A 24,147-nucleotide genomic window follows, 5' to 3' on the forward strand; every position below is an offset into this window, starting at 1 on the left:
TCCGTAAAAATACAGAAAGGTGTCCGTGGCCCATAAAAATGAATGTGTCCGTAATTACGGATGAAAAATACGGACGTGTGCACACAGCCTCTGCTTGTAATCACTGCCCGTGATTGCGGGGACGGCCGCGGACAGCCACCCGGATTTTCAGCCCATGCACCCATATAAAGTATGGGAGCACAGTCCATAAAAAGCAAACGATAGGACATGTCCTATCTTTTGCGGAGGCTTTCTACGGCCCGGACACCTTCCCGCAAAAATACTGGAAGGTGTCCGTGGTCAATAGAAGTGAATTGGTCCATAGTTGCGGACTGTAATTACGGACGAATTCTACGGTCGTGTGCATGGGGCCTTACGCAGTGCAAAATGAAGAAGTGTGTATCTCCGTAAGGCCAGGATCACACACCGGTTTGATGCAGTTTTTGGCTCTGTTTTTTTAGCCAATCACAGGAGTGGACAGAAAAGATGCATCGGTCTTTTATTTATACCTTTCCTTCCTTTTGGATCCACTTCTGGGTTTTGCCCAAAAAAACAGAGCCAAAAACTGCATCTAGACTGTGTATGTGAACGTGGCCTTAGACAGGTGTAATAAGAGACGTCACTCCTAGTAATCGTGAGCCAATATTTCTCGATTACAGATGTAAGCGCTCATCCAGGACCCGAGCAATTACATCAATACAACTCGTAATCTGAATCCACCTAAGACCTAAATACCCGGGATACTTTTAATTCTGATGAGACACGCCGCTGCTGACTAAAAATACCAACCCGGCCTCTTGTCAGTGAATAGCAACCTCAGTGCGTTCCATCTGGCAGGCTGAAAAGGGTTACATGTGAAGGCAACATTCCCATTGTTCCTGCACTTTGTGTGAGATTCCGTCTCCACATTTGTTTTTCATTTGCTGAGTCGCTCTGTGCTGCTTGTATTATTCCCTCTGCGCGCTCAGGACTGTGGATGAGATGAGAGCCTGGGATTAGCCGTAGCTTTTAATTATATTCTGACTACAGACTATGGCCAGGGGTTTCCAGATTACTGGCAGCTCTGGAGTGCAGCAGTTGCTATAAAAGTTTTCGAAGGTCCACGTGGAAGTCTCCGTCACTGTCTGGAGGGTTTTACAGACACAAACTTACATTGCTGCAGCATTTCTCTTCACCCTCTGCCCCTGGGTGCTGTCCGCATTTACCTGTGGCAGGTGGTGTTGGGAGACCTAGGCCTGGAAACCGTGTACGCAGGTGGAGTAGACTTTGAGAAGAATTAAAACCATCCACAAAATGTGAGTTCTTGTTGTTGATTGTGATCTATTTTAATTTGTATCATAACTTGTCATAGGCAGGATATCTCTTGTACAGATAATCTCCGTTGTGTGTTGACGAGCAGCTGCCAGATACTTCTGGCACTGCTTATCTTGAGGGAAATAATAGGATATAAGAGGTAAAAGTCCAATCTATTGGTTTCATTTTTTTCTCTGATGGCAGATGATCTAGAACGTCTGGTAACACAACAAGGCGTGAAACAGGCCATACATATAAGGTTTTGCGCTTACTTCTGGGTTTTTTCTGCGGTTTCGGTTGCGCGGCAAAAATACAATGTGTAGATACACGACTGTGTTCATCGTCCGGCCTGTATGCCGATGGCACTTAATTATATGCTATCGTGTTAATAGACTTCATTAGCCAAACATATACCAAGACTGTGTCCTATGGGCATATGTTTGCCTGTAATACGTCCGCATACCTTTTTTTTTAACGGTATTGAAAATTGTAGTGACTACGCTTTTCATTACAGGGGGGATCCTGAAGATAAATGTGTAATATGCAGTATACGTTTTTTTAAAATATTGGAGTCACAGAGTCACCCAGGAATCATAGAAATGCATAGTCCCTGCCTTGTCCTTCTTTATAGCAATAAATAGAGATTCACTATAGCAAGACGGCAGAGCCTCTACCAAATAGACAAAAGAAACTGTAAACTACTTGGTTGTACACATGTAAAAAAATTAAACCTGAACTTTGGTTGCCATGGGCAACACTGACACTTTATCACTGTAAGATTTTTCAATGGCGTCAATGAAAAGCGACTCCAAAAACGTCCCAAGAAGTGACATGCACTTCTTTGACACGGGCGTTTTTTACGCGCCGTCTTTTGACAGCGAAGCGTAAAATTACACCTCGTGGGAACAAAACATCGTAAAACCCATTGAAAGCAATGGGCAGATGTATTTAGGTGTAATGGAGCCATTTTTTCAGGCGTAATTTGAGGCGTAAAACGCCCGGATTACGCCTGAAAATAGGCCGTGTGAACATACCCTTCTGCCGCTAGTGTGAACAGGGGCTAAAGCTGCCCACACCTAGTTTTTGACCGAACTCATTTGGCCGACAGCTATGCCTTTCAACTATTGCCTACATGTGCACGCTCTGCTGTGTACTCAATGGGGAGAAGGGAATAAGCCGCCGGACACCTCTTAATATTGGGGTAAGTTATGGGGGGGGGTCTGTATTATGGATTCCAAAATATGGAATCGGTGGACCTGTTTTTTTTAGATCAGTGGAGGTCCCGGAGGTCAGACAACCACCGATCAGTATGTTATGGCATATCTTAGCGATATGCCGTAAAAAAAATCAAAGATGGGAATACCTTTTTAAGCCTCTGTTTACAATGCAAGATATATTGCTATGACGGATCTGTTTTCAAATCGCTCCAAATAAAGACTGACGGACCCCATTGGCTTAAATGGGCTCCATGGGGGTTTCAGCGTTTTTTTACGGCAAGAATAGCTCTGCTATTCTTCCTGTCAAATATACTGTAAAGCTTGACAGAAACGAACATGTGAACAGAGACCTAGACCATGGCAAATTGTCACGAAAGTCACAGCCTTTACATAGTCCTAGGACTTGTCCCTGTGACAGTATTGTAGGATCTGCCCCATTGTGTAATAATTGGCACCGCGGGCGTCCATTTCCTCTCTCAGACTTCTGGAGAAAGTATTATTCTAAGGTTTCCGAATAAATGAGGCCTGATTTATGGATGTTCTCAGTTCATGAAACCTAATCCTCATTTACTTCTACATCACCTATTCTACAAGCGCAGCGTACCCCGGTGACCCCACAACCTGCCATCATTCCTGCAGTTGTAGATGTATGTCCCAAACCGCAAGGATCTGATGTAATGACTTTTACATTCCCTTCTCTATAGCGGAGGTCAGTAATAGTGGAAACCTTTATATTTTTATATACTGTACATGCAGAATGTAACACTATAGGAGTTGGATCTCTACAGGTTGTGTACAAAAGGTGCACCTAGTTTACGTACAGAAACATGTACAGAAAAAACAGGAGGGGAAATTTCCTTCAGCTCACCTTGTCGCAGGTATGGTGGTCAGCGCACGGATCCTCGTGTCGGCACACGCAAGGGAAATGGCAGAAAAAGAAAGTTGGAACCAGCGCTGAGAGTGATAGGTCTGTTAAAAACTGGAAACTTCTTCCAAGTTTTAATGTTGCTTTTATAAAAGCAGTGGACAAAGAGATAATAGCGACGGGCGGGTAATGTCCAGAGTACAGAGCGTGATGAGAAGATAGGCGGTAGCCTACGCGTTTCAGACCCCTGCTGGGTCCTTAGTCATGGCTTAAGAAGTTTCCCGTTTTTAACAGACCTATCACTCTCAGCGCTGGTTCCAACTTTCTTTTTCGTACAGAAACATCCTTTAGATTGGGGGCCAGCAGGGCCATTATTTGAAATATCTGAGCCCCATTCATGCAAGTAGTGAGGCCTCCTAAGCTTTTTTTACGCCATCTTGTAGGGTATAATTTATATTTGGTTGGCATCTGATGGAGGGTGTTGGATGGTCATGTAATTTCCCCTTCGATGCACAGTAGTCCATGGGGTTTGTCATCTGTGGGCCACTCTGTTTTAATAAAATAGGGACTAATATGACCTTTATACACCTTTGCCCATACCATATATTTGGTGGGTCTCTTGAGGGGGGCACAGATTAGTTGGGGCCTGTGAAATGAACACCCCCCCCCCTCCCCATGTTTGCACATTAAAGCCTTTTAAATGGAACCCATTCATATAATACATGGGTAAGACCTCACGCACACAACCTCATTGGTTTTGCAGTATGCAAAACCACTGGTTCGTTGCGTTCCATCAGACCGTCAAAAACCCTTGTTGTGTATCCGTCTGTCATCAGGACTCGCAGATCGGCAACAATTCACCAGGTGAATCCAATCTGAAAATCCAGACCATAAAATAACGTGTCCTGAGTTTTTGCAATCTGGATTTGCGCCCCCCCCCCCCCCCCCCGCACCGATCCATGTAAATCACGATAGTTTGCATGGGTGCCATAGAAAAGAATGGGTCCGCAATTTATCCACAAAAAAGAAGTTGCGGCCGCAAAAGCACGGTCGTGTGAATGAGGCCTTACTATGGAGGCTTCATGCAGTGACCCTTGGGAGGTGGTGACTGCCAACCCGCCACTGTGGGCCCCCTTTTTTTTAACTTTTTAGCCTTGGCCCCTGACTACCATCTGTATTACCCCGATTGTGGCCCTAGACGCCAATGTTAATTTTAATTTGAGGTGAATCCTTTAGGCTGACAACATAATCTTGTTCAGAAGTATTTCTGCAGGTATACTAGAGTGGGAATTTACTAGATAAACGAAAGCGTAAATCTAATGAAGTTGCTATGATTTACTTCTCTTTAACTAATTTTCTACATGAGTCCTATGGTGAGTACACGATCAACATCCAATAAGCAAATCTACTTAATCTATACTATTAATATGGGGGCTCTGTGGTCATCACTGCTGCTTTATAGGACCATGGGTGTGAATCCAATCTGGATACCATTTGCATGAAATGCAACTTCTCCTATTCTTGTAAAGGTCTCCTCCACGTATTATGGTCTCCACCGACAATCCAGAAACCATGCTTGAGATAACTGGCTTCTTATTAAATGGGTCCTAAATTCTAAGTTTACTTGATATGACTATAGTATAGCACATGTGATGTTGGTTGCGGTTTTGTGGACTCAATGTGGCTAGATGACTTATGTGGAGCTACAGATGGTAGGTATACTACTTCTGTAGGGCTATTATTTTGTGATAAACCATAATCATGGTGGACATTCTGGGTAGCGTCATCTGTATCCTTGTTGGATAACATTAAAACCTAAGTATGTATCTTAAATTTGTAGGAGCTTCTGAGTCGGACATCTCTAGAAACCCAAAAGCTGGATCTGATGGCTGAGATTTCGAACCTAAAGATACAACTGGTTGGTTTGGAGAAAGAGAAGAACGGTTGTGAAGAGGCACACAGCAAGGCAGAGGTTAGTCAGTCTCTACCGTCCCATTATATATATATACTCCAACATTTGTTGTACTGTGCTTGATTAGCCCTTTCAGAGATTGACATCCGACTCCGGCTGCACTTCGTGCCATCCAGAGCAGCGACTTTCATGAGTATGTGATCATATCTATTTTCAGAACTTTCTAAAGTCTGACTTTTTTTCATTTAAATGTTATGACCTAAACAGACTTTAGAGCTACCACTTCTACTAAGGCTTCATTCACATCTGCGTCGGGGTCCGTTCTGATGTTCCGTCGGAGCTTCCCGTCAGAACGGACCCTCACTGAAACAAACGGAAACCAGAGGTTTTATTTTTTTTATTTCAACGGATCGGCTAAAACCGATGCCACAACGCAGATATGAACGAAGCCAAAGGGCTACACATTGCTGATTCCATTTAATGCAGTCATTTTATTATTCTATGTGTGATAATTAAATATAGAATTAGTTCCTACTAATGGCGCATTCCTCCGGTTTAGCACATAGAGACTCCCGATTCTTTTTCATATATGAGGATGTTGTATTTTTATCTGGATTAGTGGCTTGGGGCCTGTCAACCACTTTGCAGCTGTTTAATGTCTTAACAAACACTCAAGTCTATAAAATCCCTTGAAGATATTGATTTCACTTCTACTTGTCATCAACATGTCCATAAGTGAAAACATTATCCTTGTATAACTGACTGCCCTTCTGTTACCTCTAGTGTGGTACGAGATCAGATTTTTAGATTTTTATGAATGGATCCCACAGATTTTTCTGTATGACCCGAGTACTGGTATCCAAATGCAGAGGGAGACCAGCGCAAAAGAGGCCTGTGCTCGCCAACGTTATCCAGAATGGGTGGGCAGTAATTCCATCAGAGCTTTGTGGCTACAGCCAATAGCTGCAGAGTGCAGGCTGAAGGGGGTGTGGTTTTGACAACTACTGCTCTGCTTGGGAAAGCCGGAAGGAGTGGTTGTTTCTCCTCAGAGGATCTGGCCTTTTACAGGGATAAAACCTCTAGAAAACAAACATTTAGGGGCCTCCAAGTGTTAAATGGAGGGCAAAGGTATGTATGGTCCAAGTGGGTCCATTTTGCAGGTAAAAAAAAATTCACAATCGGCATATAAGTCACTCAACTCCTAAATCCTAAAATTCGCATTTGTAATGGTCTTCAATTAACAGCTGTACTTGGCTATTTACGTAATTCCCATAGACTTTAAATGAAGCGACACCGCGCATCCTTGACCGTCACTTTATTTAATGACAGCCGAGCAGTGCTGGAAAACGGGGAGTTCTCATGTTCGGTGGTGGTTTAGTGGTGGGGCCTTCAGCAATCAGACCTTAAAGAGGACCTGTCATATCCTCAGAAAAGTAAATCTGCCGCCTTCCCCTGATTCCAGCACAATTTATTTTGTCTTTCTAGTTGCCTCTGTTCCCCCACAATCAGCCGATTCATTTTGGCGTGTTATGCTAATTTATGACTACATTAACAGCTGGGTGGTGGAGACCGCCCAATTGGAATCGAGAGGGGGAGGCAGCAATCCAGGTATCGTGGCAGATTGATTTGTATGGGAACATGACAGGTCCTCTTTAACCATGTGATATTCACAGGGGTCCATGAAGCTGAGATATGAGGAGTTGTTTGGAGTCTTCACAATGTAGAGTTGCTTTAGCTCCCCCTGTGCCTGCTTAAAGGAATTATCCAGTTTAGAAAACCCTTTTCATACACCCTATTATAAATTCTGAGCTAATATAGGGGGCTTTTTTGTTTAGGATCCTCATCACTTGGCCAGAGTGGAGAGCAGTTACAAAGAGAGTTGCTCGCTCTGGAGGACCTGTCCTGTCCTGCATTAGACAGATAACACATTGATATGCATTGGCAGTATGTAATGCCTTATTGTCCCTCTGGAGGCACTGCAGGGAAATTGAATACTTACTGCTAGGTTCCCCACAGATTACAGCTGATTACTGAGGGTCCTGGCAGGGAAACACTTAGTAATCAGATATTGTCAAGGATCCTTCCAACAAACAGATATTGTCCAAATCGGAGAAACCCTTTAACTGACGAGGGAACAAAGAGAATTTCTATCCCTGTCTAACAAAATAGTAGATTTGCAGGATCAAAAACCCATTTTTTATTTGCAAACCCTACTCATAGTTTAGAATGACCGCTTTCTTTTAACCGTGACACATACACTGCGAGAGCAGCTCTAAAGTGTGAGCACCCCTTCCAAAAAAATCCCTATATCTCAGCCCAGGTCCTGAAACAGTATCAGGCTCCAAAGGTCCTGCAGGAGTTGACTTTGGAGCCAATCACTTGCCACTGAGGTCTATTTCTTATGGGTTGAACGTATTCGATCTTACTGGTGATATATCAATGCAATGAAACGTGGACATGCACATGTTCGGTATAGAACGATGGTGGTCCTCATTTCCTCTGGTGGGTCCAAGGAACCCCAGTTCAATACTGGAAGCATGACATGATCATCAATTCATTTATTTTTATTTTTCTGTCTTTTCTTTTAACTTTGCTTTTTTGTGATATAATTATTCTGGTCTCAGGTTGGCCTTTTTATATGCATTTATCCTCTTTTGCCTTTTTGCAGTCTGTAGTCAACCTGATCAATGAGCTCCAGGAGCAGATGTGCAAACTCCAGCAGGAGATCAATACTAAAATCCAAGAGAGGGAGACCCAGGCTAGCATAACTGAGCTAATCGAGCCTGTCCCCAACACCACAAGTTGTGACCCCCCACAACCGGTGAAGTGCTCTGGTTGTGAAGGGAAGGATGTATGAGAAGTATTCTGAACCTTGCATGGGGTATGGTTGGGTTTATACTAAAGCACTACTTCCATAGATTCCTGTATTGGCACATATTGTACATGACTAACTATTGCATCAGGATTTAGTTACTAGTGTGTGTGTGTGTGTGTGTGTATATATATATATATATATAATATATGTGTATGTATTGATGACATTTCTGCTAAAAATCCCCATTTCTGCAAAGTTTAATTTGCAATCATGCATTTGGAAAATAGAATTATAGCAGAGCTATTGGAAATTTTTTTTAAATACCAAAAAAAGAGGAATTGTGGTTTTGAACAAATATTAATATTACCATGCCACTTGAGAGCAAAAATATAAAATATGCTTCCCAGTTTTGGGGTTGGTTCATGCCACCCCCCCCCCTTCCCCAACCAGGGACAGGGGACCAAGACACATTTTTGTACCCCTTCCTCTTACCATTCACTGAAGGAGAGAAGATAGGTGGTTCTCACTTTTCTGGTTTATACAACCAAAGACAAAGGGGATAGAGCCGGCCCTTGCTGAGGCTAGCCTCTTAATAGGCCACACCCCCATAGGCCTGCCCCTATGGTACATATGATCATTTTGTGATTCACTAATAGAGAATGACAAATTACAAGTTTATAAACCTTCACTATAGGCAGGTTTGAGGTTTGATTGGTCTAAATACACTATATTTGTAGTGTTGTGTGTGCTTAATGTAAAGTGTCTTTTTCCGAATTGCTTTCTATAAGGTATGTATGTGTTTATGTGTGTGTGTGTGTGTGTGTGTGTGTGTGTGTGTGTGTATATGTATATATATCCTAAAATCTCAGGTCTTGCTTTGCTGTGACTTCTTAAAATTGTTGCTTACTTTAACATTGATTTGCATTATTGCATGGTGGTTCTTAAGAGATGTCCAAGTGGGGTGGTGGATCTATAGGAATTGAGCAATTCATCGCAATCTGGATATTTAGAAAATATCTACTCTAAATATCGGTATGGAGAGAATATGTATTCTGAGATTAAGTTCTTTTACCCCATCTTAAATAATGGCAGCAAGTGAATGATTCCTATATAGATCCATGTGGCTGGTGAAATACTTTATTTCCAACCGGTATCTCCTGCTGTGTGTGCACCCAACATGGTGTCTGCTCAAGGACATTTCTATAGAGCGTAAAAGCTACCTCCGTTAAAGGCATACCCTTAAAAAATTACACGATGGGTTTTAGGACTCATGCACGTGACCGTATTACGGCGCCGTACACGGCAACCGTAACATTTATGAGCCACATTGTACTTCTGTATACCTATGATTTAATTCCGTATCCTCCATAATAGAGTGCCATACTGAGCCACATGGGGTGCCTATGACTTTGTGATACAAAACTGTAGAGTACAATCTCACAATCAAATATTACTCCACCCTGATCTTCGCTAAGCAACGTGTTGATAGTTGGTTTGCCTAACCCATACTTTTTGGATTGTTAAAGGACCATACTTGGTGAAAACTGAATCCATAGATGTAGCTCTGCAAAGCTACCATGCTCCCTATGGTTCCATTGACTTGAACTAAATTCTAAACCGGTCACGATACTTGGTATCCATTCTAAGTTAAAATAATGTTCCACCCGTTCTGTAAAAATGGTGAGACTTGCCGGTCAAAGTGAATTTTTGTATTTTGGAAGCAACAAATAAAATGTTTGTTGCCTGGAGCTACACGTAGACTTGCTGAGACAGTTAGTTTCCAGAACTCGCTCACATGTTCACATGCCTTCATGACATAGGTGGGAAAGTTCCTAATCAGTGAAGAACATCAGACTCAAGTGTGAACAGGCCAGAGAGGGATGACGTTCCCCTACTGACTTGGTGTTTTCTGCATGAGGTTGATCTTCCCGTGTGTCAATGAGCATTCTGAATTTTTTGCCTGCACCGTCTGGATGTGTGGCTCTCATCTGATGCTCATGGAGTATATTTCTTGGTCTCGTTCGCAGATGCTAATACAAGAACTTAAAAACCTGAAAATTAAAGTGGAGGAACTGGAAAACGAGAGAGCACAGTATGAGTGGAAACTTAAGGCAACAAAGGTGAGCTACCATTCTGGGTGTATTTTTTCCTACCTTATATGCTCTTCTCCACTTACTTTGGGTAAAGGGGCTTCTGAGAGCCGTATAGATAAAGTAGACATGTAGCTGGTTTAGGGTAGGGAGGATGGAGGAGCTGTATGCTAAAGAAAAACTCAATTTTTTGGGACTTTTTACAAGTAGAGCAAGGGAAAATTTAAGGCATTGCTCATGGCACCCATTATATTCCATATCTCCAAAGGGTATAAAAAAACAAAATGAGAGATGAAAGTTGATTGGTCGTTTTGGGTGACTTTTCCCTGGCACTTTTGACAGATATACTCCCATATTTTTTTGCACACTCCTACATCAAAAAAAAACTAAAATCAAACCATACCTGTGGCTTATTGGCACTGAGCCCTAGCACCCAGCCCCCAAGGCACATGCCTTATGAGCCCCCACTCCCTCCCTAGCTGTGCCTCTGGCATTTCTTCTTAGAGGGGTTGTATATTTTTTAACATCTCCCTTAAAGCTCAAAAAAAAAAAAGTGAAATGTCCTCTGAAATTACCAAGCAATACTCTTCTTAAAGGGTTGTATGAGAAAAAAAAATGGCGCCTTCCTTCCAAATACGCCACCACACCTGTCCATGGGTTGTGTCTGGTGTTACAGCTAAGCTCCATTGTAGTAAATGGGGCTAAGCCTAAGCTGCAATACCACACACAACCTATGGATAGTTGTGGCGCTATTTTTCGAAGAATTCAGGCATGGTTTGCTAATCCTGGATAACCCCTTTAATTTTTTTTATATTATTATTATTATTTTAGGCTGAAATTGCACAACTCCAGGAACAGCTGGCATTGAAAGATGCTGAAATTGAGCGCTTACAGGGCCAGATTTCTTCAAAAACAATTGCACAAAATGAATCTGCAGACAGAGGTAATCAGTACTATTTTGTGCCTCGCCCAGTGACCTATTAAAGAGGCAGAGACCAAGAAAACAGTAGTCCTGTCACAATAAGATATTGTCAAACTTTTTTTCGTTATGAAATTGTGTGCACATGAAATAGCATATAGACGTGCAAATTCACACCCCCCTATAGGGTGACACTGATGGAGATAACCCACAACATCGCACAGCGCGATAAATGTGGCACGTATTATTGATGTAAAGTCTGGATCTAATGAGAGTAAATAGTTAATGATGTAGTTACTAAACACTGGGTAAGAAGAAAATTTCCTTACCTGCCCTACAGTCTACTCCCCACACACTCACCCAAAAATTTTTTGACCTTGTTCCACCATCCTCTTATTTCCCAATAATTAAAGTCGGAACACCATAATTAATCTTTGCAACCATTTTTTTTTTCATTACTCCAATGCATCTAAAATAATAAGTCCACTTTGCAAATGTTCTTAAAAATCTAACTGTTTGTGTATACAGCTCCTACGCAAACCTATCTGTCTCCATGGTTACAGACTACAAACAAACCCTGTTTAGTCTGATCCTGCAGTCATACTCCCTTTCATGTGCCCCAAACTTCTTAGTAACCTATTACATGTACCTTATCAAGTGGTTGGGGTCAGATTTAAAGGGAACCTGTCACCAGCATTTCACCTATTGAACTCTACTCACCCCTCGCTTGCCGCTGCTATCAAATGTTCATCCCCTATCCTAAACTCCTCCTCCGACTGTAAATAATGGTCTGCAAACATTTTGCGCTTTTTATCGTAATAATCCGTTGTCCCTTTGTGCGCACACACCAGAAGAGGACATCAATGCACAAGCGCGGGATTTAGTGTGCTGGGGGAAGGCGAGGAGCTGTCAATCAAAAGTAAGGAGGCGGGTAAACTCGGAAAGACTTGAGGAATGAAGATTTGACTCTTTTCAAACGAAAATTTGACTCTTTTAAAATCAAGATATGACTCTTTTATTCTCATTAGCATACGGTGTGGGAACGCTAAAAAAACGGAATACTAAAGCTACAGAGCCGACTAAGAAGACAATTATAGGTTATATAGAAATTATTTTTCACCCACTACTACCTGGTATTGCTGGATTAATAGATGAAATGCTGGTGACCGGTTCCCTTTAAGGGAGAATGACTGCAGGATCAGACTACACAGGGTCAGTTTGTAGTCTGAAACCATGGAGACACAAAGCTCTGCACAGGAGCCGTAGAAACAAAACAGTAGAAGATTTTTAAACACCATTATTTACAAAATTGTTTCATTTTTTATTTTAGATGCATGGTAGTTGCAAAAGAGCACATAATTAATACAATGTAGTTTGAACATGAAACTCTCTATCCATTTAGCAAGAATAAGCAATGCATATATTACATAAAATGTAACTTTGCATTATTTTGCTTTCTTTACCTCTTCCCACCCCATAGAAGAAGTATTTAGGAGGAGGATAAAAGAGAAACGTAAGCCATTGTCGTTTTTCATTCTCGTCCACCACTCTTGTCTATAATGCTACGTTATTGCAATAACCTTTTATTCCATGTCACTGATTGCCAGTTGCTAGCGGCAAACAGACAGCTAACATTGTGTCAACGCTTCCTCCAATTAAGCTTCTCCACCAATCTATGAAATCACTAATTGTTGGTCAAAGTAATATCATGGTTTCAAATATTCTGAATGGTCAGGCTGTCCGGTTGTTCTTTGTGTTGCCTGCAGTGTTGGTGAACTTTGAATTAATCTCCTTTCACTGTTCTAATAAATTTCATCTAAATTGGCATGTAAAAATTTGTTTGTTTTTTGTTTGAAAAAAGTTTTTGTGCATACAATTAACTAATAAAAATTGGTGGAAAAATATTTCCAATTTTCCAAATTTTTACATTTGATACATAAAAACATCTAAATTTTTTTTTTTTTACCTTGAATTCTTAATTAAGTTATTTAGTAAAAACTTTGAGGTGGTTATAGTGCAAAGATTTTCCTGCACCCCAAACACGAAAGATTGCACAGTGCCACCTTAAGGGCGTCTTTTACATATCGCAGTCAATTTGCGTTTTTTTGCTACAAAATTCACTGCGACGTGTGGACACACCCTAGTAGGGTCTCAGGGAGGGCTTTTATACTAGCCATAGTTTTCAATGTCCATTCTATTGGTCTGCTCCCATTCTTGTGCTAGAAGTGCACGTTAATTTGGGGGAATTGTATATGGCATGTTTACAGGGCTTGTTTCATCACGGACAGTAATTATAAGAACCGATGCGGCTGATGTTGCCAGAGAAAATCGTGGTCGGCTGCTCCATTCCCCTGCAGCGGCCGCTACAGGAGAAATGTAGTATTACATACGACCCTTCAAATGAATTCTTGTTAGCAGCTCTAATAAAGCACATGGAAAGGGGTTGTCATGATGAGATTACCCCTTTTAAGGGAGCTGTGTCTAAAAAAATCATTATAAAAATGGTCCCCATCATCCTACACTGCTTTGTAGCCCGTGCCTCTTTCATATAGCCTTGTAACAGATGCGGTGGAGATGGGACTGGACTATTTTGCCCTTACCCTCACATGGTTGGACCCTATTGTTATGACGTGAAGTCTCATACTATACAATGAATTGTCGTGTGCTAATATATACGTTCTGTTGACCCCTTTTTTTGGAGGGAAATTCCAAACGGTTGAGTATTTAGCAAATTATAAAACTCAATTAAATTGATTTTAAAAATCCACCTCTTTTTGTTTCTGAACCCCACATGTGCTTTGTGTTAGAAATCCGTGCTTTCAGCAATCCTAATCACTGTACCATGATTTTTTTTATCATTCACAATCATAAAAAATTATTAATAGCAAATGCAATGTTCTGACCGGCAGATCAAGAAGTTCAGCGGCTGAAGTTGGGAATGGAGACGTTACTAGCGGCGAATGAAGAAAAAGTAAGTTTGGGCGACATTTACTATGTGCAGAGCAGTGTTATTAGTTTCTGGGTCTTCTAGACAGATTCAGGTCTTAGCGCACGATACAGCTGCTCTGTATACAGGATACAAAGCAGCTGTATCTCAAAAAAAAAGTCACAATTATTTTTAATAAAAACTAATTACAAAGTTGCACCAAAAACACGTGTGTGTTTACAAAGGTGTACGGAGTACGGACGGGACCCGGCCGGCACACACTGATGTGTGCATGAGGCATAAATGTTTCTTCATACACGGTGGCTTACACAGTGTGTAAGTAATTGGGGTCACTTTAAATATTACTTGACTTCACTTTGTTCTTCTATGGACTTGGCAGCTATGGAGTAAGGAAAGACGTGGCGTCTACTCTGGCACAGGCTGTCCCATGGAAACATTTGAGCTATAAGCTGTCGAGTCTTCGTTCTGGAGTCAGCTTTCTGCACATGGTCCATTTACTACTTCTTACGTCTGTAACTGTTATTATGTATTTGTTGGAATATATTTTATTATGCACTAATTTGCATCTTCGTATACTATACAGTATATATTACAGTAATACTGCCAGAGCAGAAAATAACAATCAACCATTTTCCTTTAGGAGGGTCTGGCCTGTTATTATAGGGCTATACTATTTTTTTTAAATATATTTTACATTTGCCTTTTAGGACCTTCGAATTGAGGAACTTACATTGCTTCTAAACCAATACAGAAGGGTAAAGAACTTTGTGATGACAACACATGGTGAGTTGTGACATTCATTATAGATTGCAATGACCGACAACTGGGGGGCCACATTCGTTTACTAGCTGACGGGGAGCTCAGATTATAGCCGAAGATGCAGAGAGCGAAGCTGTGCGCTTCTGTACCTTAGTTTTAGCAATGGTGGGAGTCTCAGCACCCGGACCCCCGCCATCACTGAAACAAAGGTGCAGAAGTGCTCACCGGTGAACACCCTACATCTTCGTCTGTGATCATCGTCTATGTGAGTAGTCCTCAGGCTATCAAGGAGCACTGATCGTATACAAAGATGGAAGTGAGCGCTTTTCGTTTTCAGCGACAGTGGGGTCTAAGTACCTGGAAACCCACCGATTCAAACTTCTGCTATGTCGCTACGACATATCGAAAGTTTGCTGCAAGTGCAGTAACTCTTTAAAGAAATACTACACCTAGAAATTACTGATAAAAATAAATAAACTTGCCCCCAGTAATTCTTCAGGGACATGCAGAAAATCCTGCAGACTGACAAATAGTCTTGTAGAAGTACTGCAGAGAACACAAGAGCTAACTCTCTCCTGATCTCTTCTATTTTCTGCTGGCAGACGGTTAAGGCGGGGCTTAACATTATTTGTGTCCTATTGCATACAGAGTAGTGGGGGAGGGCTCCTACTGCAGCCAGTTGCCTTACAGCCAGACACAGGATTGTGAGGAGAAGCGGGATCTCCTATAACACATTTATTTATACATTTCTCTGTTTAGTTTGCAACATGAAATGGAATAGGATTAAAAGGAGAGGAGGAAATTATAGGAGGAATTGCTGTGTTTTTTGGAGGGTTTTTTTGTGTGTACTTTTTGTGTGAACCATCAGTAAGAAACACCACAATACAATAATCCATAGATAACAACTCAGGCAGAGTGACAAATCAACCATCATGCTTTGTTTATAGCTGAAAGATATTGCATCTTGTAGCAGACATGGTGGTTTCAGATAATTGTAATATGGCCACATTTCAACGTCCATATTCCGACCACAAGATCTGCACTTCCGGGATTTTACTTAAGTGGGTACTCACATAAATGCTCAGTAGGTGCGGGACCCTGTTTCCCAATTCAGGCAGGTCACTCCCTCCATATAGGTTAAGGTGGCTGTGCTATGATTGGAATACCCCGTTAACCAAACTTGGATCACCATAGGTTCAATAAAATAGTTCTATGATGGCTGTCTAATCGGCCTGATGCTGGGAACACTGACTTACCTGGAGGGACCAGATCAATCCCTGCTTCTATCTAAGCCTTGGAAATAGGGGACAACTGGTAATGGGAGGTCGAATCTCCAATAAAAATGGTTTTCACTTTTTGTCTGGAGATTATTTGTTGTTGTGCTTTAGAATATAGTGTGATCTCTTTTTAATACGGGGCTGTATATGTTGTTCTGGTGAATGTGTTAATTGTATACAGGCATTCTTATATGGAGATTCTCGCAGGAAACAAAGTAACCCTTCGTTCTATCGTGTCGTATTCTGCTACTATTTCCGAGCCTTGCAATAAACATCCTCATAACTTCTGGAATAGTTTCCAGATTGTCCATCAACACCTTAATATGTACTTATTTTTCTTATTTAGAACTTGAGACCCTTGCAGCATTCTTTCACTATTTGCTCCTATTAGAAAGGAATGTAAACTTTAACTGAGATTTTTTTTTTATAAAAGCCCCTTTATTGCATGTTAGAATCTTCTTTTACTGTTGATATCTCCTTAATTGAAGTTTAGAGGCAGCTGCTCAGTCCCATTGTCCCCATGAAAACACTTATTGTCATATGTTTCATCCTGAAGTGGCTGAACTGCCAGAGCACAGGACAAGAAGTGTTTTTGTAGTGACGCTGGCTAGATCACTGGAGCTTAACCAATGATATTTCCGCAGAGAAAATAAGGTTGTGAAAAAAGTAACAAGTAATGGGCTTTTATTAGGGCCGACATAATGTTGGATGGTGCCCTGTGCGGTTTGTTCTATTGGTGCTTCCTCTTGCCATATAATGTCCTGACGTAGAGTACATATACTAACCAATTATCCGTATCATACAGAATGGTGCCCAAAAAACAGTGTCATACGTTGGCCAAATGACACTTCTTTTTAGTTGTCTAAATAAAAATCCTATACAGTGCCGCCACTACCATACAATGTAAAAATAATTAACTGTACAACGCCTAAGTAGCAGTGCCGCTCACAATGCCCAACTGAATACCACCATACAATGCACAAATAATGCCAACATACGAAGACCAAATGGCAGCTTCATTCATAAAGTGATATAGTAGTGCTATACAATGTCTGAAAATACTGCTATGCAATAAATAAGATTTGTAGTGGTCACAAGTCCCGGACCAGGTCATTACTGGTGCCCCTTTTAGCAAGGACAACTGATGCGTTCTGTGCAACGTCACAGGTCGCACCCCGCTGAGGCCGGCAATGGCTTTCATATCATGCCCGGCAAGTCTTAAAGGGGTTACCTGATCTTGACAACGCCCATTCTTGGGCACCTTCATCAGCTGATCTCTGTGGGTCCGGATTTATAAACTCTCTGTGATCAACTGTTCTCCCTGGGGAAGCGGCTGTTGGCCGTATATGGGAAATGTAATATTATATGCAGGATATTCCAACCAGTTAACCCAACATCAGGCATTTTGTCTTTTGGTGCCTAACAAGAATTGGAAAATCTCTATGTATATGGTGTGGTGATTTTTTATTTTTTTTTTCATCTTCCTTTAGGTTCTTCTGAAAGAATACTATCTCTTAGTAGTGAAGACGAAGTGGAATCTACCATAAAGAAATTGATTCCAATAAATAACCAGACTATGGAGTTACTGAAGTCCGAGGTAATGAGATCACGTGTTTTTGGATGCAACATGAAATAATCGAGAAGCTACATACAAGTGCAAAATGTAAAAATAGATGTGCAACACAATCCTCTCACGATTACTTAGCGGGCACCTCATGCCAGAAAGTAAAACTTGACTGTGCTTCTGAATCCTTATTTACAGCAAGTGTGAGCAGTCTTAAAGGGGTTGCAAATCAATGTTATTTTTTGTATAATTAAAAGTTATACAATTTTCCAATATATTTCCTGTATCAATTCCACATGTTTTTCAAGATCTCTGCTTTGTTGTCATTCAGTAGGAACATTCATTGTTTACTTCCGTTGGATAAAATTTTGTCCATGGTCATGGTCATGGACACACAGGTGCTGGGATCGTCAGAAGACACAACTCTGATACACATAGTGTAACTGTAAGGAGCCGTGCACCTGTGTGTCCATCACATGACCATGGACAGATTTGTATCCACTGGAAGTAAACAATGAATGTTCCTACTGAATAACAACAAGCAGAGATCTTGAAACTGTGAGGAAGCAACATAGAAAGTATTTAATAAAAAAAAAATTACATTACTATGCTGAGACCGGGCAAACACTTTCAAGGCCCTTTTACACGGGCCAATGATTGAGGGAATGGAACTACAGTAAAATCATTGTTGTTGGCAGCACATCTCCCTATGCAGAGGCGTAGCTAGGTTCTCCAGCACCCGGGGCAAATATTTAGTTTGCCTCCCCAACCTCTTTCCTGACATCTCCTTTCCCCCTCGCCATATTCGTTTTCTCTACCAATCAATGACGTGTAATTTATTTTCCACATTTTTTTTATATAACTCGAGCATAAAAACATGTGTATAGAACTATAGTGCTTGTAAAATGTACAAAACACCAGAACCAAGCTTATTACATATATACAGCACCAGAACCAAGCTCATTACATATATACAGCACCAGCACAAATACAGCTCAATTTAGTGCAACCCCTGCCATATAGGTTTGCACTCATTTCTTTCCAGCTCCCAGCATGGCACTGAACAATGGTAAGGATATGCTGGGAGATGCTGTTTCACAAAAAATAAATCGTATCATAATCATACCACCCATCATCTCGCTGCAGATTATACAGTGACTACATTACTGATTAGAGGCAGAATAAACATTTACATTAAGTGACTCACCGGTGACGTCTCAGATTCTAGTTCTTTTTCTCCCTCCGGTCCAGACCTCTATGATGACTTTTCCCGGTCACAGCCCATTTCTGCAGTTTGCAGCTCAGATGTCTTCAGCTTCCCACTTTTGCAACATTTCTACAGCTATAAACAAAGATAAAGTTCTCATTATACCAAACACTATGCCCCTAAATATAGTAGCGTACCATACACCATACACCGTGTCCCACACACATACACGCACACTGTGCCCCCTGTAGATAGTGTCTGCCATAGAGACCCCTGTAGATAGTGTCTGCCATAGAGCCCCCTGTAGATAGTGCCCCCAGATATCCCACCCCTGTATATATTGTCCCACAAGTAGCTCCCCCTATAGTGCTCCACAGATAGCCCACCCCTGTATATAGCCCCCCTGTATATAGTGCTCCACATATAGTCCACCTCTGTATATAGAGCTCCACATATAGCCCATCCCTGTATATAGCCCTCCCCTGTATATAGCCCTCCCCTGTATATAGCCCCCCTGTAGATATAGCCCACCCCTGTTGATATAGCCCACCCCTGTAGATATAGTCCACCCTGTAGATATAGCCCCCCTGTAGATAGAGCCCCCCCGCCCCGGTAGATAAAGCCGAGCACTGATCGACGCGTTTTATCATTAATCAGCCCTCTTTACAGGCCGCACCTGCCAGTATGAAAGGACCCTTACTCTTAAAAGCTCAGCTGTTTGCACTCTAGACTTCTGGTTTAATTTTCTAGAACAGGAAGCAGCTGTATGGCAGCTACTTCCTGTTAGCCATATTGGTTCTCGCAAAGCTAATTTCTCAGTCTCGCAGTCACCCAAAGAGTCCTCTCTCCTCCCTCTCTCAACTCTCATTTTCAGTCAGTCACGGCGCCGTTGCCTTCTATTGTGAGATTGTAGACTAGTTCTCCATAACTACATGTACCTACCTCTTGCATGGGATTTATTTACTTGGTCATGCTTCTTTTACCTATTTGTTTGGTCTCATAGGAAATAATATACTTGCGTGTGACCATAACAAGACTTGTCAGAACTGACTTTCCATTATTTACCCATGAAGCTCCAGCCTTAAAGCTTAATTCTACCTTGTCTCATACAGGTGTGTTCCACCGTATCATCCCCAACTGCGCCAAGTACACCTCCTCAAAACATCCTGGAAAATGGGTAAGAACTGAAAATTACTGGAGACATTTTGTAAGATCAATAAACCTAGTGGGAAGTAATTTTTCCTATCATTTAATTGTTAGCCCGAAATATGTATATACCGTTTTCAATACCATTAAATAATCCTGGAAATGTAGTACCATAACACCCTACTACCTAAACGACACCGTTGTAAGTAAAAGGCTTACTTGCACTATTATGAGTGGCTGTTAATTCGGGATTTAGTCCTCCATATCTCTGGATTCTGAATTATAACTCAGCCATCTTAATATCCTGCTGTTGCTTAGGTAGGATGATGAAATTTCAAAAACCACCAAAGAAAAGTTTTGAAATGTCCCCATTTACCTCCCAAGGTACTCGTAATCAACCGTACATGGATTGTAGCATCATATCAAACCCCAAAAGTGAGTTTACGTAGTGGTGCTAATTTGAAAAAATGCCGCCGCACATTATAATCTGTGTAGTAGCAACAAAAAAAGTTATGCCGTATAGTAGTGCGCAGAGTATTGTCTACACAGTTCTTTCAGATTCTCAATAGTGGAGGTCCAGAGTCTGGTGATCATTGGTGCAGTCAGTGCCTTAGTGATGGGTAGTCAGTGGTATAATTCATATCCCAGTGCTTGGTTGTCATTGAAGGGCATTAAACCTTTACTACATCTCACTGATAAACTAGTTGATATCTAGCAATATATTTTTTTACATGGGCTCAAGATGAGCCACGTGACACATCAGGCTGTCTATGTAGTTACCAGATGCGACCTAGAGGGGACGCCTCCTGACATGTCTCTTTCAGTATATACTTGTATTCCCCATGAAATAACAATTCTGGGATAACTTTTCTGAGAACTCTACGTTGTGTCATTCCTCTGTTGTAATTCCTACAAATTCATGAATAAATTGACAACTGGGTGTTTCAATCCCCCTTGTTAAAGGGGCATGTCTCAATAGTCTAGCACTGATTGGACAGCTTTAGACTGTACAGGGATACCCCCCCCCCCCCCAAGTGGTAACACCCAGTTGTCAATTTATTCAGAAATTTCTAGGAGGAATAACCAAGGATCACACAATGCAGGGTTCTAAGACTATATGTTCCAGAATTGTTATTATATTGGTGATACAAGTATGTACTAAAATAGATATGTCAGGAGAGGTGACAGGTCCCCGTTGAGTGCTCAGACTCGACCAGCATCAGACCATGTCATACCACTAGTAGGAAATATACTGGCTGTGCCTTAACCCCCCCCACCCCCTCCCCCCCCCCCCCCCCCCCAGGTAGCTAGCTACATGTCTCTATTCAGTTCTGCTAAGTGCCTTGACAGAAAGCCATGTCTACTTACTCTGGAGTTAATTAAAACAGAATTATGTGGTTCTGTGGTGCACAATGCATCTACTGAATGTGAAATCTTAACCACAGTGGCTGCAAATCTTGTGCCAAGTTGTACAGCACTCTAAAAAAAAAATTGTATAGCGAACATATATAACATCTGTTTCATCACCCGTGCAATATGCTTTTGTATTAGTGAAGTGAAATTTTAAAAAAATTATTTCATGGTTTGCGCCTACTCTTCCTAAAGTGAATCTCTACCTTTTAACACCTTGTCATTTTAAAGTCCAAAATTATTATTTTTATATATCTTTGTAGCGGTTTGGAAGTTTGTTTTTCTGATACAGAACTCCACATCCCCTGCATAGACATAGGGGGAAAAGTTGCCAACGTTACCAAGCTAATTCGCTGGCGTATAAATTTTGCAAAGGGGTTATGCGGGGACCAAAAATTATTAGCAGTGTACTCACTGCAGGATGTGAGTACACTCACTAATATACATTCCGGTCCCCCATTGCGCTGATTCTGAAATTTTTATAGCGCTGCCGGAGGACCGGACGTCTAGTTGCACAGCCTTCTTTGATGACAAAACGACTCTTCGTCATGTGGCCGGCCCCGCTGTACTCTATGTACAAGCAGTATCAGTAGTACAGCCAGTAACATGGAGTACAGCGGGGTCGGTCACGTGACGAAGAGTCGTATCGCCATCAAAGAAGGATGTGCAACTAGACTTCCGGTCCCCTGGCAGCGCCGTATGTATGAAAATCTCAAAATCATCGTGACGGGACCAGAATGTATATTAGTGAGTTTACTCACATCCTGCAATGAGTACATCGATAATAATTTTTGGTCCCCGCATAACCCCTTAAATACATCTGCCCAATAGTTAAAAAAATAAATAAAATGATGACTGCCTGCAGCCACCACTAGGGGGAACTTATGAGCTCACTGCATACTGTGTTGTTATGGAGTCTAATGTATAAACAGTACGCAGTAAGCTTCCTCAAGTTACCTTTTAAATATATGTCTTTACAATGTATTTGGAGCTCTGCCATAAAAACTGATTTTCAACCATTATGGAATTGATTAAATTCTAAATATATTTTTAAACAGAATTTTTAACCTGTTTAGATGAAAAAGCAATTATCTACAGCTCTTGTTAATAATGTGTCTGTTTTTATTGACTCTCAAGTATAGCTACATCAACAGATGCCTAAGCAATAGAACTTTGTAATAGGTTCTTATATTTATTGACAGGATTGGCACACCTGGTCCTCCTGAAAATTTGAACTCACTCCAAGAAGAAAACTTGGAGCTTATGAATAGGTGAGAAAACCATGGTTAGCAAAGTAACCCAATCTATGAAATGATATCCGTTTCTAATCTTCATGGAGACTCTTTAGGAAAAGTTGAATGTTTGCAACTTTCTTTTCATTGAATAGAGTCCAGCCCCGACATCTGTCCTCCAGCTTAGAAGATTTGCAAAGTGGAACTATGGAAAAGGTACAATGATATTCACATGAACAATGTAGGACAGGATGTAGGCTTACATAAGTCACCCAATTCTGTGTATCACTTAATAATTATATGTATTTTGTATAAAAAAAATTCTAGAACCCATAATAATCAAATTCAGGTTATATTGAGAACCAGAAATGTGATATAATTTATTGATTCCTAACAATTAACTAAGGTTAGTTTTGCCTCAGCCACAAATAAGAGAGCATGAACCTATGCAAAGCTTGCATGATTTTAGACCCCATGGCAGTCCCTAATTGTTGTACATGATAAATGCAACGTCAATGGCAATAACAGATGGTGGGACTGTTGAGATCCAAGATCAGAAGGCCAGATCTAGTTACTCTACCACTGAAATCTACAAAATAGGTTTTGATATACCAGTTAACATTTGGGTTAAGCAAGGTCTAGAATTTGGCATAAGATATAGAGAGCCAATACAATTTCTGCTTAGTTTTCTGGCACGAGTCATTTTAATTTTCAGATAATTATCCCTGAATCTTTAAAAAATGTGCGTATTCTGAGAGCTGTATAAGCAGGAGAAGCCAGAACCATTAATGAAAGAAAAATATGAGGAAATGCATTAAGAAGTTGCACCCTTTAGATAACAGTGCATTATATATTACCCGATCACTCTTACCCTTACAGATTCTTACATCTAATATATTAAGTAAGCTATAATTGCTGGTCGGGTCACATATTTTCACAAAGTTTTCTGCATGTCCACTGTTTGCAATATGTATCATTTACTTGTCGTGGTGTCATATTTTTAAAAGCAAAAGTTTTCATAAAAACTTCTAAATAGTTAATTTTTAAAGGGGTTGTCCAAAATTAGAAAAAAAAAGGGGTTTTCTTTCTTGTCCATGGTTGTGTATGGTCTTGCAGTCCAGCCAGTTCACTTAGTGAAAGACAAATAAAGTTAGCTTTATCCCCTCAAAGTATATCTTCTATTATAAAGAGGTTGTCACAACACATCCATACAGTATGTCCAATTATGGCGTATGAATTAATTGAGGGAGATCCCTCGATTAGCCAGAGCAGAGGGTCGTTAACAAAGATTGGCTCCCGCACTGGTGGACTTGCCCCACCATGTTTTACAGGGTCACTTAATCGTTAACAAAAAATGTCTCCCGCTCTGGTGGACTTAGCCCTGCCATTTATAACGTGATCGCCAACTAATTTATGTGGGCACCATTTAATACTAGGTTGCAGCCACACAAGACTTCCCATTGTGATATCAGCTAGTCTGAACCCACTGCAATCCACTGAAACCTAGACCAGACA

General features: G+C 41.1%; 1 protein-coding gene across 7 annotated transcripts in view; it reads left to right on the top strand.

Annotated features, from left to right (window-relative positions):
• The window catches only part of PPFIBP2 (PPFIB scaffold protein 2), a 119,833-nt gene that overhangs the window by 66,577 nt on the left and 29,109 nt on the right, over positions 1–24,147 (top strand). For 5 of the 7 annotated variants that reach the window (XM_075837784.1, XM_075837789.1, XM_075837786.1 and 2 more), the window contains exons 4-13: positions 5,195–5,326; positions 10,109–10,201; positions 11,003–11,114; positions 12,571–12,603; positions 14,000–14,061; positions 14,745–14,820; positions 17,564–17,670; positions 19,957–20,021; positions 22,603–22,671; positions 22,788–22,848. In XM_075837784.1, coding sequence (XP_075693899.1) covers positions 5,195–5,326; positions 10,109–10,201; positions 11,003–11,114; positions 12,571–12,603; positions 14,000–14,061; positions 14,745–14,820; positions 17,564–17,670; positions 19,957–20,021; positions 22,603–22,671; positions 22,788–22,848 — 810 coding nt within the window. Of the gene's footprint in view, positions 1–5,194; positions 5,327–7,934; positions 8,118–10,108; positions 10,202–11,002; positions 11,115–12,570; positions 12,604–13,999; positions 14,062–14,744; positions 14,821–17,563; positions 17,671–19,956; positions 20,022–22,602; positions 22,672–22,787; positions 22,849–24,147 lie in introns of all 7 variants that reach the window. The other 2 variants (XM_075837791.1, XM_075837785.1) reach the window with 2 other exon arrangements.

The sequence above is a fragment of the Rhinoderma darwinii genome, chromosome 9 (assembly GCF_050947455.1).
Source record: "Rhinoderma darwinii isolate aRhiDar2 chromosome 9, aRhiDar2.hap1, whole genome shotgun sequence".
NCBI classification, from domain to species: domain Eukaryota; kingdom Metazoa; phylum Chordata; class Amphibia; order Anura; family Rhinodermatidae; genus Rhinoderma; species Rhinoderma darwinii.